Genomic DNA, 11,947 nt, shown 5'->3' on the forward strand with positions numbered 1-11,947 from the left:
CGCCGGCCGACTCTTTCAATACTCGTTTACCAACCTACTCTTCGTTTTTCAATCCCCAGTACTACAAGCGCAGGCCGCTTCGTTCTTCACCAGATTTACTCAACTTACACTTACTGTTTGACATTCATCAACAATGCAATTCTCCATCTCCAAGATCTTCATCGCCGTCGTCGCCACCATGGTCCCCATCGGTGCTGTCACCGCTTCTCCTGTCCCGCAGGTCTGCGACTTCAGTACGATACCCTACCCCCAATGCCTTTGGCTCAGCGGTGCTAAAACGTCAAATAGCGAGTGAGACTCAAGGCTCTGAGAGCAACGGTAACAACTGCCGGCCTATCGTATGTTTGTACGAGAGAGCTAACCGATTATGCAGGCGGCTGTGTTAGCCCCTTCAGCGCTGGGAACTAAACGTGTATCGGGAGGTGCTTTTTGACTGAGGAGTGCACCATTGGATGTTTTTACATTTCTCTTTCTTTTGAGTTCTTGGTGATACTGACTGAGAAACAATAAGATTCTTTGGTAAACACACTCTCGTGCACGACTCATATACCGTAGAACCAACGCGACGCAACCCCTCCCCAAAAAACCACGGATGTGTTGTATGATGGTAGTCCTGTCCTCTATATACCACACAAGGACGATTTACCTCCTCACACCCGGCCCTGGTCCCAACCCACTCGGCCCCAATTGACCACCCAATCCACTCAATCCCCTCGTCATCCCCCCAGGCCTCGTCGGCGTCCCCGCCGGTCCCATGGGATTCCCCAACATCATCCCCCCAGGCCCATGCTGCATCCCCATCGGCGTCATCCCCCCCATTCCCGGGCCCGGCGTCATCAACACCGCCCCATTCGCCAACTGTCTTTGTACCCACTCCGGTGGCGCCGGCGGCACACCATGGCCTCGAGTCAACATCATCGTCGCAGGTGGGTAGGCCATAGGAAGGCTGTGGGCGGCGGGCATAGGCACCGGAGGCGGCGGGGCAGGGGGTGCGGCTTCGGAGAGGTTTGAGAGGGAGCCGATGTAGCTCTTTTCCAGGGTCGGTATCGTGACTGCTTTTGTCGGGAACGGGACGGACTCGACGGGTAAGAGTGCTGCCGGGGTGAGTTCCGGGTGGGAAGCGATAGTGTCCACGATGAGGGTTTGAATGCGTGTGGCGAGTTCTTTTTCCTCGCGGGATGGGGGCAGGGGTTGGGAGTCCTTTGGGGTGGGGAGGGCGAGGCGGGAGGATTGAAGGTCTCGAAGTTCTTTGAGGAGGGTGGTGATTTGGGAGAGAGGTGAGAATGTTGGTGTTGGTACCAGTACTGAAGGAGTAGCAGTCGGCTTTGGCTCAGGTTCAGGCTCCCATGCCAGAATCAACTTCTCATCAATCTCCACCGGCTCCGGCTCCTTGTACTCCTCCACCGCCGCCTTCTCATCCGCGCCAACCTTGTCCTCCTTCTTCTCCTCAATCCCGAGTACCTTCCTCAACGCCTTCCTCCCCCTCGTCTCGCACCACACCATACTGTTTACATCCGCACCATACGACGCCCCACCCTGCTCCATCACAGGCCCAAACGTCGCATACGGGTCATACCCTATCCACTTTGCATTCGGCAACTTCTTCACATCGTCTTCATCCTTCTCCTTTGCCGCTTTCGAGAAATCGGGGGCGACGCTGCCCAGGGTCGCGGTATTGGGGACTGGCGCCATCGGGACGATTTTCGTTGCTTCCGCGAATCGGGCGCCGTAGTTCGTGACATCCAGTGGTCTCTCATCTAATGTCGCCCTCTTAGTGACAGAGGAGAAAAGCATCTGTGCCCCACTGAGAACAGTCAACACCGTCTTCTCCTCCGGCCTCATCAACGGCTGCTGCGGCGGATTCTTCGGTCCAGGCGCAAGCGTATCAACCCCCTCCTGCGTCGCAACAACCTTAACATCCTTCGCCTGCTCCCTCGCGATCAAGCTTTTGGCATATTTGTAGAACGCGTCAGCGTCACGGTAGCGTCGGGATGTGGTGGGGAGGGTGTTTGCGAAGACTCGGGCGGAGTAGTTGATGTCGGCTTCGAGCTCGTTGAGGGATTTGTAGGCGGCTTTGAGGAGTTTGGAGGAGATGGTTTCGGAGGGAGTGGTTGTAGGGGCTGGTTGACCTGAGGGTGCTGGTGGGCGGAGGGTGGTGTTTATCACGAGCGATCCACCGCGTTGTCTACAGCGATCTCGATTAGCAATGGCATACAGTCCATGAATAAAGGACCTACTCTGAGAACACGCGATGAAAATCGCGAAAGGTATTAGGACCAATGCTCTTAGACGCGCCATTCTCATCATCGCGCTTCCGCTTCTTCGACGGATCAGTAAGTGAAGTCGTCACTGTAACGGCAGAGTCAGCCCTCAATTCACGAGGTTCACGTCTTCACACTTGCTACCTTCTGAAGCAGCTGCGGGCTGCGGTGTCTGTTCGTCAACCATTGATGTCGCGTCCTTCGTGTACCGACTGTATGCTGCACGCGTTGCGGTTGCTCCGATCCAACTGCGCTCAAGGCCTGTCTGCACGACGCTGCGTGACCCCTGACCAGCGATACACCCGGTAACAGAGCCAAAGCACCTGGGCAGCATACATCCCGTACGTCGTCGTCCATTCCTTCTCAATCGCCAGTTATGTCCGTAACAACCCCCTTCACAGCTGCCTCTCTCGCTCTAGGACCATCTTCACCCCGGCCCGGTACCCTCAATGCCTCCACATCCACCTTGTCCGGGTCAACGTCAAAAAGCAAGCGATCGAGTATCTATGACAGGAGTGTATATAGGAAAGTCACCGGCGCAGAAACGAGCGAGGCAGCGTATGCGTTTTTGTTCTCAGAGATGGTTTCGTATGCGCAGAAGAGGGTGAAGGGCGTTACGGATCTCGAAAGGAAGTACGTCTCCGGCCTTTCCACAGCACGCCCAACACATCGAGCTAACAGAGGAGTACAGGTTGAATGAGAACGGCTACAGGGTGGGACAGAGAGCGCTCGAGTTAGTGACGATCCGCGCCGCAGCAGGCCAACACCACCGTCGCGAAACCCGCGTCGTAAACGTCCTCCAATTCATACAAACACAGATATGGAAAGCGCTATTCAACAAACCCGCTGATGATCTCCAGAAATCCTCCGAGAACGAAGATGAATGTACGTTGCCACAAATGGGGTGTGTGGAGGGATAAGTGGACTGACTGTGGAGGTGCAGACATGATCATCGACAACGACCCCCTCGTCAGCAAATACATCTCCGTACCAAAAGATATGGGGGAGTTCACTTGTGCATCTTTCATGGCGGGAATTGTCGAAGCTGCCCTTGATGGGTCACAATTTGTGCGGATCTCGGGTACGAATGTTTGAGACGACTGAGCTAACAGGGTTTGTACAGCCAGCAAGAGTGACGGCACACACGGTGCCGCTGCCGCAGTTTCCGCAGAGGACGGTGATATTGGTGAAGTTGGATCCGTTGGTGCTGGAGAGGGAGGGTTTTTTGAAATAGGCAAGTTGTGTGAGGGGTTGTGACACATACGACCATGTCATTGGAGTTCAGGAGTTTAGGCATATTTAGATCCATTATATACCCGAACAAATTTCATACAGCAATCTACGTCACAAGACTGGTATCAATTAAGGGACTCTGATTCTCTTCACTCCGTTCGTACGAGATTCGGAAAGGTCTGTCACCAGGCACGTCAGGGGCCACCCCGGATTTCGGCAGGCACCTGCAAAACGTCGGCTTCTAAAAATAGATTCGAGAAACCTTAATCCTGAAGATGTCCGGCCTCGACGAAGAAGAGCTCTCGTATGCTGATCCCTGTCTTGCTATCAAGTAACATTTATCAACTATGTCGCAGTCTTTCCGCCTCCACTCTGGCTGCCCTGCAGTCCTTCTTGACCGAGCAACAGGCACAAAAAGATAAATTCGATGAACTAGAGAAGAAAGCCCAAGAGCGGTTCGATGCCACTAAGGCCGCTGAGGAGGAGAATGAGGATGAGGTGACGATGGAACTTTTCAAGGAGGATTGGCAGTTGTCGCAGTTCTGGGTACGGCCGATCCGTGCAACTCTCCCGACACGGAAGCTAATGATTCACAGTACTCCAACGAAACTTCAGAGTGGCTATCACGACAACTCCTCCACAAGGCAACCAACGACACCAAAATCGCCGTCCTCTCTGCCCCCTCCGCCTTCGCAAAACTCCGCACAATGTTCCCCCCCTCCCTCCCCAACTTGAAGAAAAACACCTACCTCCTCGAATACGATCCCCGCTTCGCCGTCTTCGGCTCCCAATTCCTGAAATACGACTTCAATGAGCCTACCAAGCTCCCTGCACACCTCAGAAACACCTTCGATATCATCCTCCTGGACCCACCATTTTTGTCGGAGGAGTGTCATTTGAAGAGTGCGATGACGGCGCGGTGGTTGTTGAAGGAAGATGGGAGTGGGCAGGCGGTTATATGTACGGGTGCGAAGATGTTGGAGTTTGTGCCGAGGTTGTATAAGAATTGTAAGGTGACGACGTATAGGCCTGCGCATAGTGGGGGGTTGGCGAATGATTTTAGATGTTTCAGTACGTTTGAGACGGAGGAGATGAAGTGGGAGGAGGAATGATGTGTTTGAGCGTGGTAATAACATGTAGACTTTACCTTCTCTGCCTTTTACTCACTTGTCTTCCTGATCTGGTCAATGTCGGTCGATAGTCGGCTTCATCGTCTTCTTCTTCTTGTTCTTCGTCCTCCGTGTCCTGTTCATCTTCGTCTTCCTCTTCGGTTTCATCATCAACGTGCCGCTTCCTCCTCGCCTGCTTAGGCTTCGCTTTCACCTCCACCTTCTCCGTCTCCTTCAGTTTCGGCACAACTTCCTCCTTCGCCTTCTCACCTACAGTATTCTCAGCAACCTTCTGCCCCTGCCCCTGCTCCAACCTCAACCTCAAGTACTCCGCCGCCCTCCTCTCCGGATCCATAACCCCCTCCAACTTATCCTCCACGCTTACCATCCCATGCCGTCTCCTCGCACCGTTGACCTCCCTCAACACCTCCTTATACTCCCCCTCCACAATCCCCCTCAACTCCCCCTCCGTCTTATTCCTCTCCACAACCATCGCCTTCTCGGCATCTTTCACGCTGCCAAGGTCGGATTGGACACGGAGAAGAGTTTGTAGGGCGAGATCTTTTTCGGCTTCGAGAATGCGGTGTTCGGCGGAGAGGGACTCGAGGAGGATGGTGCGTTTTGTCAGGGAGGTGTGGAGGGATTGGGCTGAGGATGTTAGGGATTCGAGGCGGGCGGTGAGGGTGCGGAGGTTCGCCAGGGAGCTCAGGAGGGATGTTGTGGAGGATACGGATGCATCGGCGACATCTTGAAAGGGTCCCGCACCATGATGTTCAGCCATGGTTGTTGCGGCCTGTTTGTCAGTGGAGATAGGCGGCCCATCGATAACCACTGGCATGGCATGAGCGAGAACAAAATGATTACAACAAAACTGGCAGTTTTTCAAAGCCTATCCAATGACCTGCTGGCCCAATGGTTAAGGCGCTTGACTACGAATCAAGAGATTCCAGGTTCGAGTCCTGGGTGGGTCGTTTTTGCAACCCGACTGCCCATCAGCCATTCTCTTCAGTTGGTGGGTGCAACCTTTTGCTCACACACCTCATGGTATCCGTACGATGTTGACGGTCCTCAGTCTCCCCGGCACATGTCCTTATCTGACCATCGCGACACCCCGCAAATGAACGAAGGCTTGCAGCTGACATACACTCAAGAGCAGATAAGCAATTCGGTTACTCGATGAGAAGTCGCGTCTGCGGGGAACGATGGAGATAAGCGATTGAACCGGAGCGAAATGAATTAGAGTTGGAGCGGACGAAGCAAAGGTCAGGCGTGTTCCCGAGCGAGTGCGTGTGGAAAGAGCCGCATGCTGTTCAAGACAGGCCTCGTCGGATCCTATGATGGACCCTATATAACCGAGCGGGACCGTCCATGGTTTCTCTCCTCACCGATCACTTGCAAGAATTATGGCGGATATGGAGATGTCCTCCCGCTGACAGAAGATCAAGCATACTTTTACCACCCGTGAAGGCTGGCTCGGAGACTACGACTATGGCTTCCTTATGAAGCCCCAGCTTCCCTTCATGAAGCGCGATAGGCGCATCGCACCTTTCTATGGAATCAATCAGTCTATGCCAATCGTCCTCGCCTTGCTCCTCGGTTTCCAACATGCACTCGCGATGCTCGGCGGTCTCGTTACACCACCTCTGATCCTCGGAGGAGCCGGTGGTGCGAATCTCACGACGGCTCAACAGCAATACCTTGTATCGGCGTCGCTGATTGTCTGTGGTATGTTGTCTGCTGTGCAGATCACTCGTTTCAAGATCAAAGGAACGCCATACTACATCGGTACCGGGCTACTCTCCGTGGTCGGCACCTCTTTCGCCACGATCTCCATCGCGACAGGTACTTTCAGTCAGATGTACGCTCGTGGGTATTGTCCAATTGACGCAGACACTGGGTTGAAGCTACCCTGCCCGCAAGGCTATGGTGCACTCATTGGTACTGCGGCTCTTTGCTCGCTCACTGAGATTGGTATGTCCTTCCTGCCTGCAAGGGTCCTAAAGCGAACGTTTCCACCTATTGTTACCGGACCTGTGGTTATGCTGATCGGTGTTCACCTCGTTGAGACCGGTCTGCAGGGATGGGCAGGTGGAGCTGGACTTTGTCTGAACCGTGCGACAAACGCCGCCGGCCAAATGTTTCTCTGTGGAACTGCGAAGCCATTGCCATGGGGTGACGCCCGCTTCATCGGCCTAGGGTTTTCGGTATTCGCCACAATCATCCTCGTCGAACGTTTTGGAAGTCCGATCATGAAATCCGCTGCAGTCGTCATGGGTTTGATCATGGGCATGATCATCTCCGGAGCAACCGGATACTGGGATAGATCCACCATCGACTCTGCACCTGCCGCAACCTTCATCTGGACGCACACATTCCCGTTGAAAATCTATGCACCGCTTATCCTACCACTTATGGCGGTATATGTTATCCTGGCTATGGAAGCAATTGGTGATATCTCCGCCACTTGTGATGTCTCACGCATCGAGGTCGAAGGCCCTGAATTCGATTCCCGTATTCAGGGTGGTGTGCTGTCTGATGGATTCAATGGCTTGCTTGCTGCTTTGATGACTATGACCCCGCTTTCATGCTTTGCTCAGAACAACGGTGTTATTGCACTTACTCGGTGTGCTAACAGGACGGCTGGGTACTGTTGCTGTATGTTCCTCTTCCTCATGGGTGTATTCGCCAAATTCGGCGCCGTTTTTGTGGCGATCCCAGCTTCGGTGTTGGGTGGAATGACCACTTTCCTCTTCTGCTCCGTTGCTGTCTCCGGAATGAGGATTATTGCTTTGGTGCCTTTCAACCGCCGCAACCGCTTCATTCTCACGGCAGCACTGTCGCTCGGTTTCGGTGCCGTCCTTGTTCCTAACTACTTCTCCTACGTATTCACCTACGAAGGATCAAATCACGCACTAAGGGGGTTCTACGATGCGATCGAGTTGGTGATGGGAACTGGATTTGCCGTGGCGGCGTTGATTTCGATCTTCCTTAACCTCGTTCTTCCTGCGGAGATGGAAGAGGAGAAGGAGGCAGTGGTTGTTGTGGGAACGCATGCTGAAAGAGATGGCGTTGCGAGTATGGAGGAAGATGTGGAAATGCAGAAGATTAGTGAGTCTGGAAAGGGTACCATGAAGTGACGAAGCTTGAGCATGACTTCTTGTGAGTTGTAACCAACCGTGGGAATGAGGAACAGTACTATTACCATTAAATATATAATCACTACGAACTACCGTCATTATACTTGATTATACCCGTCGCCGCATTAAAGTTATACTCCTTGACACTCAGTCCCTCTATATCCACAGTCCCTGTTCCATTCAACACCACCTGTCCATCCCTCACCAACAAGAACCGCTGCTCGCCTTCCACGAACGGACCAAACTGAAAGGCATGCATACCCGACTCCGTACACTCCTGTGCAACAGTATTACTCCCACTGGTGACATAGAGCGTCGCAGGAGCCGCGAGCGCGACAACTACAGTCACCACATCCTTCGCAACATCAGCCCACTCCGGCAATCCATACGGATCAGCAGTAGCAACAGCACTCTTCGAATGCGGTCTATACCAGTACCAGATCTTCTCCTGGAGCACACTCGTCTTCCGACCGGTCTTGTACTCCGCGATATAATACGCCGTCAAATCCAACCAAGCATCATGCGAGAACCCCTCAACCCACGCCTCACTCCCCGTCGGCGCCCCAAGCCCCCGATACGGCGCCAAATAACTCGACTCCCCCCAATCATTCCACGTAATAATCTCCACCAACTCCGGATCCAAATCGATCACCTGCTGCCACCTTGTATGCATCAAATCCTCACTCGCATAAATCCAGTTCTTGTAGGAAAAGTGCGTGCAGAACCATGGTGAGACGGGTGCCATGTAAGTTTTGTTGAGGCGGGAGGCGGCGGAGGAGTAGTAGGTGTCGTATTCGGTTGTGACGTTGGGGTTGTCGGAGGTTGGCCAGGCGGCCCAGGAGAAGAGGCCGGAGACGGCGGTGTTGGTGTCGTACGCGGTTGAGGGGTCGAGGGAGGACCAGCTAGGGACGAAGTGGATTGTGATTCCGGAAGAAGCGAGAGGTTGGATAAAGGCTGTATCCCAAGCAGTGCCTGGTGGTGAGCCGAATGTTGTTTCTCCGGAGAAGGTGCTGACAAAATCTCCGTCGTGATAGACGAACTGGTTTGTATGTCCGTGATACTTCGTGACATAATCGATCATCGTCTGCACGTCGCTCGACGTGAATATACTCATATCGAAACTGAAGAACAGATAGAATGTATCTGATAATGTTGATGCCGCTTCGTAGGCCGAGGCGACACGATCCGGTACCCACTCATCCAGACCAATATTGAGCGCAAAGCCGTCTATACCCGCGGATTGAGCGAGTTCCATCTCTTTCACCCACTGATCTGTTGAATTGAAGTCATATGCATTGCCAACCTGTACATCATGCCATTAGTCAACTCACTGGTATTTAAGTTCAGCAAGCGATAGTGTACCATGAAATGTGCAAACACCATCTTCGCCCTCCCCGTCTTCACACTCGTGGTCGTCGAGTTATACCCAATCACCGTAACCCCAGTATTCCCCGCTATCTTCGTAGCCCTTCGATCGATCTGCATCGACGCCGCAACATCCTCCAGCTCTCCCAGCGGATGCGCTTCAGCCGTGGCCTTCGTGAGACTACACCCCATAATCCCAACGAGGAATGCAGTGAGCAACGCAAATCGTCTATAGTTCATAATGTCTTAAGTAAAAAGATCGAAAAGGTAAAGACCGTACGCTCCCACAGCAAGGGGGGGGGGAAATGTTGTGCTTACCTGCACCATTCGCTACCGAAGTCTTATACCCGCAGACAAAGCAACTCGCGTGTCGAGTATCACTCACTCCGTACCCGCTCCTGTCACCGCTTGACCAGGCCTAAACCTGGAGGAGGAGCTTGTTGGAGGAGGAGTTCCGTTTCCGGATCAAACAGACAAACGAGCATGGGTATATGTTCTGGTGGAGATACGTACAAGGGTTCGTGTGCTGCAGCTGAAGCAGGAGGCGTTTTTGGGTGCGGGCTATGGCGAGACACGCAAAGGACTTGGGGATTGGAACAGCATCGGGCAGGTATCTCAACGCTGCTCTGAGACTTTGAGTTTGCGAGTAAGCATCCGGTCCCCGAGCGTGCCTGTTGTAATCATCAGGACTTGCCCCAGACTTCCCCGCAACTGCAACCAGCACATGACAAGACGGACTACTCCAAGGATTGAGTAAAGTCAAATGATCACGGGAAAGTCTCGATTTACCTCACCGACCGTCCGATATCAGCTCGTGATGCGGGGGAAGCCCCGCTCCGGTCAAACATTGCGCCGATTAGACTGGTGAGGGTATATAAACCAACTGATCCCGATCCTAGGAACCTCACCTCAGATTAGAGCCGAAGACAAACAATATGGTTGACGTCCAAAGCCAAGTTACCAACGCTTTCGAGGCCCTCAACATTGCTCCTCAGTCCCCTCAAGTGGATCTGAACGTTACCCCCCGCGACATCGCCCAGAAATGGCTCCACAAGCTCTCCCACGCCCTTGAGGGCGAGAACCCCAACGTCAACATCGTCGATCAGCTTTGGTCCGACAAAGGTTGGATGCGTGATCTTTTGGCCTTCAGCTGGGACTTCCGTACGTTGAAGGGTAAGGAGAAGATCAAGGAGTACCTCGCCAAGAACCTTCCCGGAAAGGGCTTGAGGGATCTCGCTATTGAGTCTGGAAAGGAACCCGCTTTCGTTGCGGCTACACCTGAGCACCAATGGATTCAGAGTTTCTTCACCTTCGAGACCACAATCGGACAGGGAAGGGGTTTGTTCAGGTTGATCAAGGAGGGCGATTCGTGGCGTGCGTTGACTTTCTACACCGGTTTGGAGGAGTTGGAGGGACACCAAGAGAAAGCTGGTGCGAACCGCGAGCAGGGTACTTCCCACGGCGAGAACATCGGCCGTAAGTCCTGGCTCGACCGTCGCGAGGAGGAGTACGAGTTCGAGAACTCCGACCCAACCGTCCTCATCATCGGTGCCGGCCACTCTGGTCTCAACCTCGCCGCTCGCCTCGGTCAACTCAATGTCCCTACCCTTATCGTCGAGAAGAACGACCGTATTGGTGACAACTGGCGCCTTCGTTACAAGTTCCTCGTGCTCCACGACCCCGTCTGGTACGACCACTTGTCATACCTTCCCTTCCCTAAGACTTGGCCCGTCTTTACGCCCAAGGACAAGCTTGGTGACTGGTTCGAGTCTTACGCCAAGGCAATGGAGTTGAACGTCTGGACCCAGACTCCATTCCAATCCGCCGAGTACGACGAAGCCTCCAAGACATGGACCTGCACCGTCAAACGCCCCGACGGCTCCATTCGCACGCTTAAGCCCAAGCACGTCGTGCTCGCCACCGGCCACTCCGGCGAAGCCAACATCCCCAAATTCCCCGGCCAAGAAAAGTTCAAGGGCCGTCTCGTTCACTCCAGCCAACACACCACCGGAAAGGACTTTACCGGCAAGAAGGCCGTCGTCGTTGGATGCTGTAACTCTGGCCACGATATCGCGCATGACTTTTATGAGCAAGGGGCGGATGTGACGATCGTGCAGCGTTCGAGTACGTACGTGATGACCTCCAAGAATGGTCTCGCTGAGCTCTTCCGTGGGTTATACGACGAGAATGGTCCCCCGACCGAGGATGCGGATATCATGTTCTCTTCCACCCCGAACCCCCTCCACGCCGACCTCCATCAACACGTCACCCGCCGTATCGCCGACCTCGATAAAGACCTCCTCGGCGGTCTCCAGAAGGCCGGTTTCAAGCTCGACTTCGGTGATGACGGGTCCGGGTTCTTGATGAAATACTTCCGCCGCGGAGGAGGCTACTATCTCGACGTCGGTGCCTCGAACCTCATCGCTGAGGGGAAGATTAAGGTCAAGCAGGGTGTCGAGATCGAGCGTTTCGACGAGAAGGGCATCATCTTCAAGGATGGTTCCCGCCTCGACGCCGACATTGTCGTCTTGGCCACTGGATACCAGAACATGAGGACCACCGCTCGCAGGCTCCTGGGTGACAAGGTCGCTGACAGGTGTAACGAAGTTTGGGGTATGGATGAGGAGGGTGAGTTGAAGACGATGTGGCGCTCTTCTGGACACCCGGGGTTTTACTTCATGGGTGGTAACTTGGCGCTTTGTCGATTCTTCAGTAAGCGTCTTGCTCTCCAGATCAAGGCGCAAGAGGAAGGTCTGTATGAGCAGTAAATTAGTTAAATGAGGTTGTATGATATCTTGAGGAGTAACTGACATACCATCAATACCATTAGCAATGAATCGAT

The 11,947-nt window shown here is 53.7% G+C and overlaps 8 protein-coding genes and 1 non-coding gene across 9 annotated transcripts; 6 read left to right on the forward strand and 3 right to left on the reverse strand.

The window, feature by feature from the left end:
* Nucleotides 1-379: 379 nt before the first annotated feature.
* SAICODRAFT_63479 (uncharacterized protein) lies at nt 380-2,475 on the reverse strand. Its single transcript, XM_019169992.1, has 3 exons — nt 2,406-2,475; nt 2,238-2,349; nt 380-2,185 (listed from the first exon to the last, which is right to left on the reverse strand). The coding sequence occupies exons 1-3, from the start codon at nt 2,446-2,448 to the stop codon at nt 643-645; spliced, it is 1,698 nt and encodes a 565-aa protein (XP_019027605.1). The 5' UTR covers nt 2,449-2,475; the 3' UTR covers nt 380-642.
* Nucleotides 2,476-2,841: 366 nt separating this feature from the next.
* Nucleotides 2,842-3,495, forward strand: SAICODRAFT_4674 (TRAPP I complex; the record flags this gene model as incomplete). Its single annotated transcript, XM_019168868.1, has 4 exons — nt 2,842-2,894; nt 2,953-3,146; nt 3,205-3,329; nt 3,385-3,495. The coding sequence occupies 4 exons, from the start codon at nt 2,842-2,844 to the stop codon at nt 3,493-3,495; spliced, it is 483 nt and encodes a 160-aa protein (XP_019027606.1).
* Nucleotides 3,496-3,769: 274 nt separating this feature from the next.
* SAICODRAFT_16495 (uncharacterized protein) lies at nt 3,770-4,719 on the forward strand (the record flags this gene model as incomplete). The annotated part of the gene is made up of 3 exons (XM_019165663.1): nt 3,770-3,798; nt 3,851-4,040; nt 4,091-4,719. 3 exons carry the CDS (start codon nt 3,770-3,772, stop codon nt 4,604-4,606), a joined length of 735 nt encoding a protein of 244 aa, XP_019027607.1. The 3' UTR covers nt 4,607-4,719.
* Nucleotides 4,576-5,031, reverse strand: SAICODRAFT_28617 (uncharacterized protein). Its single transcript, XM_019167183.1, has one exon. The coding sequence runs from the start codon at nt 4,989-4,991 to the stop codon at nt 4,638-4,640; it is 354 nt and encodes a 117-aa protein (XP_019027608.1). The 5' UTR covers nt 4,992-5,031; the 3' UTR covers nt 4,576-4,637.
* Nucleotides 5,032-5,501: 470 nt separating this feature from the next.
* On the forward strand, nt 5,502-5,574 carry SAICODRAFT_t11. Its single transcript has one exon. It is a non-coding gene; the product is annotated as a tRNA-Arg (tRNA).
* Nucleotides 5,575-5,653: 79 nt separating this feature from the next.
* SAICODRAFT_63482 (purine permease) lies at nt 5,654-8,771 on the forward strand (the record flags this gene model as incomplete). Its single annotated transcript, XM_019169993.1, has 3 exons — nt 5,654-6,023; nt 6,071-7,638; nt 8,595-8,771. The coding sequence occupies exons 1-3, from the start codon at nt 5,972-5,974 to the stop codon at nt 8,769-8,771; spliced, it is 1,797 nt and encodes a 598-aa protein (XP_019027609.1). The 5' UTR covers nt 5,654-5,971.
* Nucleotides 7,823-9,123, reverse strand: SAICODRAFT_32863 (glycoside hydrolase; the record flags this gene model as incomplete). The annotated part of the gene is made up of 2 exons (XM_019168240.1): nt 7,823-9,043; nt 9,103-9,123. The coding sequence occupies 2 exons, from the start codon at nt 9,121-9,123 to the stop codon at nt 7,823-7,825; spliced, it is 1,242 nt and encodes a 413-aa protein (XP_019027610.1).
* SAICODRAFT_109666 (uncharacterized protein) lies at nt 8,961-9,864 on the forward strand. Its single transcript, XM_019165311.1, has one exon. It carries the CDS (start codon nt 9,109-9,111, stop codon nt 9,733-9,735), a length of 627 nt encoding a protein of 208 aa, XP_019027611.1. The 5' UTR covers nt 8,961-9,108; the 3' UTR covers nt 9,736-9,864.
* SAICODRAFT_63484 (FAD/NAD(P)-binding domain-containing protein) lies at nt 9,832-11,943 on the forward strand. Its single transcript, XM_019169994.1, has one exon. The coding sequence runs from the start codon at nt 10,041-10,043 to the stop codon at nt 11,871-11,873; it is 1,833 nt and encodes a 610-aa protein (XP_019027612.1). The 5' UTR covers nt 9,832-10,040; the 3' UTR covers nt 11,874-11,943.
* The last annotated feature ends 4 nt before the right edge of the window (nt 11,944-11,947 follow it).

Source organism: Saitoella complicata (genome assembly GCF_001661265.1).
Source record: "Saitoella complicata NRRL Y-17804 unplaced genomic scaffold SAICOscaffold_1, whole genome shotgun sequence".
NCBI lineage: Eukaryota > Fungi > Ascomycota > Saitoellomycetes > Saitoellales > Saitoellaceae > Saitoella > Saitoella complicata.

Coding starts and splice junctions, on each gene's coding strand:
- SAICODRAFT_63479 (XM_019169992.1), bottom strand. CDS start 2,448: ATGGTTGACGAACAGACACCGCAGCCCGCAGCTGCTTCAGAAG. Junction 2,350..2,405: donor GCCCGCAGCTGCTTCAGAAG/GTAGCAAGTGTG, acceptor CTGCCGTTACAG/TGACGACTTCACTTACTGAT. Junction 2,186..2,237: donor TTTCATCGCGTGTTCTCAGA/GTAGGTCCTTTA, acceptor AGATCGCTGTAG/ACAACGCGGTGGATCGCTCG.
- SAICODRAFT_28617 (XM_019167183.1), bottom strand. CDS start 4,991: ATGGTAAGCGTGGAGGATAAGTTGGAGGGGGTTATGGATCCGGAGAGG.
- SAICODRAFT_63484 (XM_019169994.1), top strand. CDS start 10,041: ATGGTTGACGTCCAAAGCCAAGTTACCAACGCTTTCGAGGCCCTCAAC.
- SAICODRAFT_109666 (XM_019165311.1), top strand. CDS start 9,109: ATGTGCAAACACCATCTTCGCCCTCCCCGTCTTCACACTCGTGGTCGT.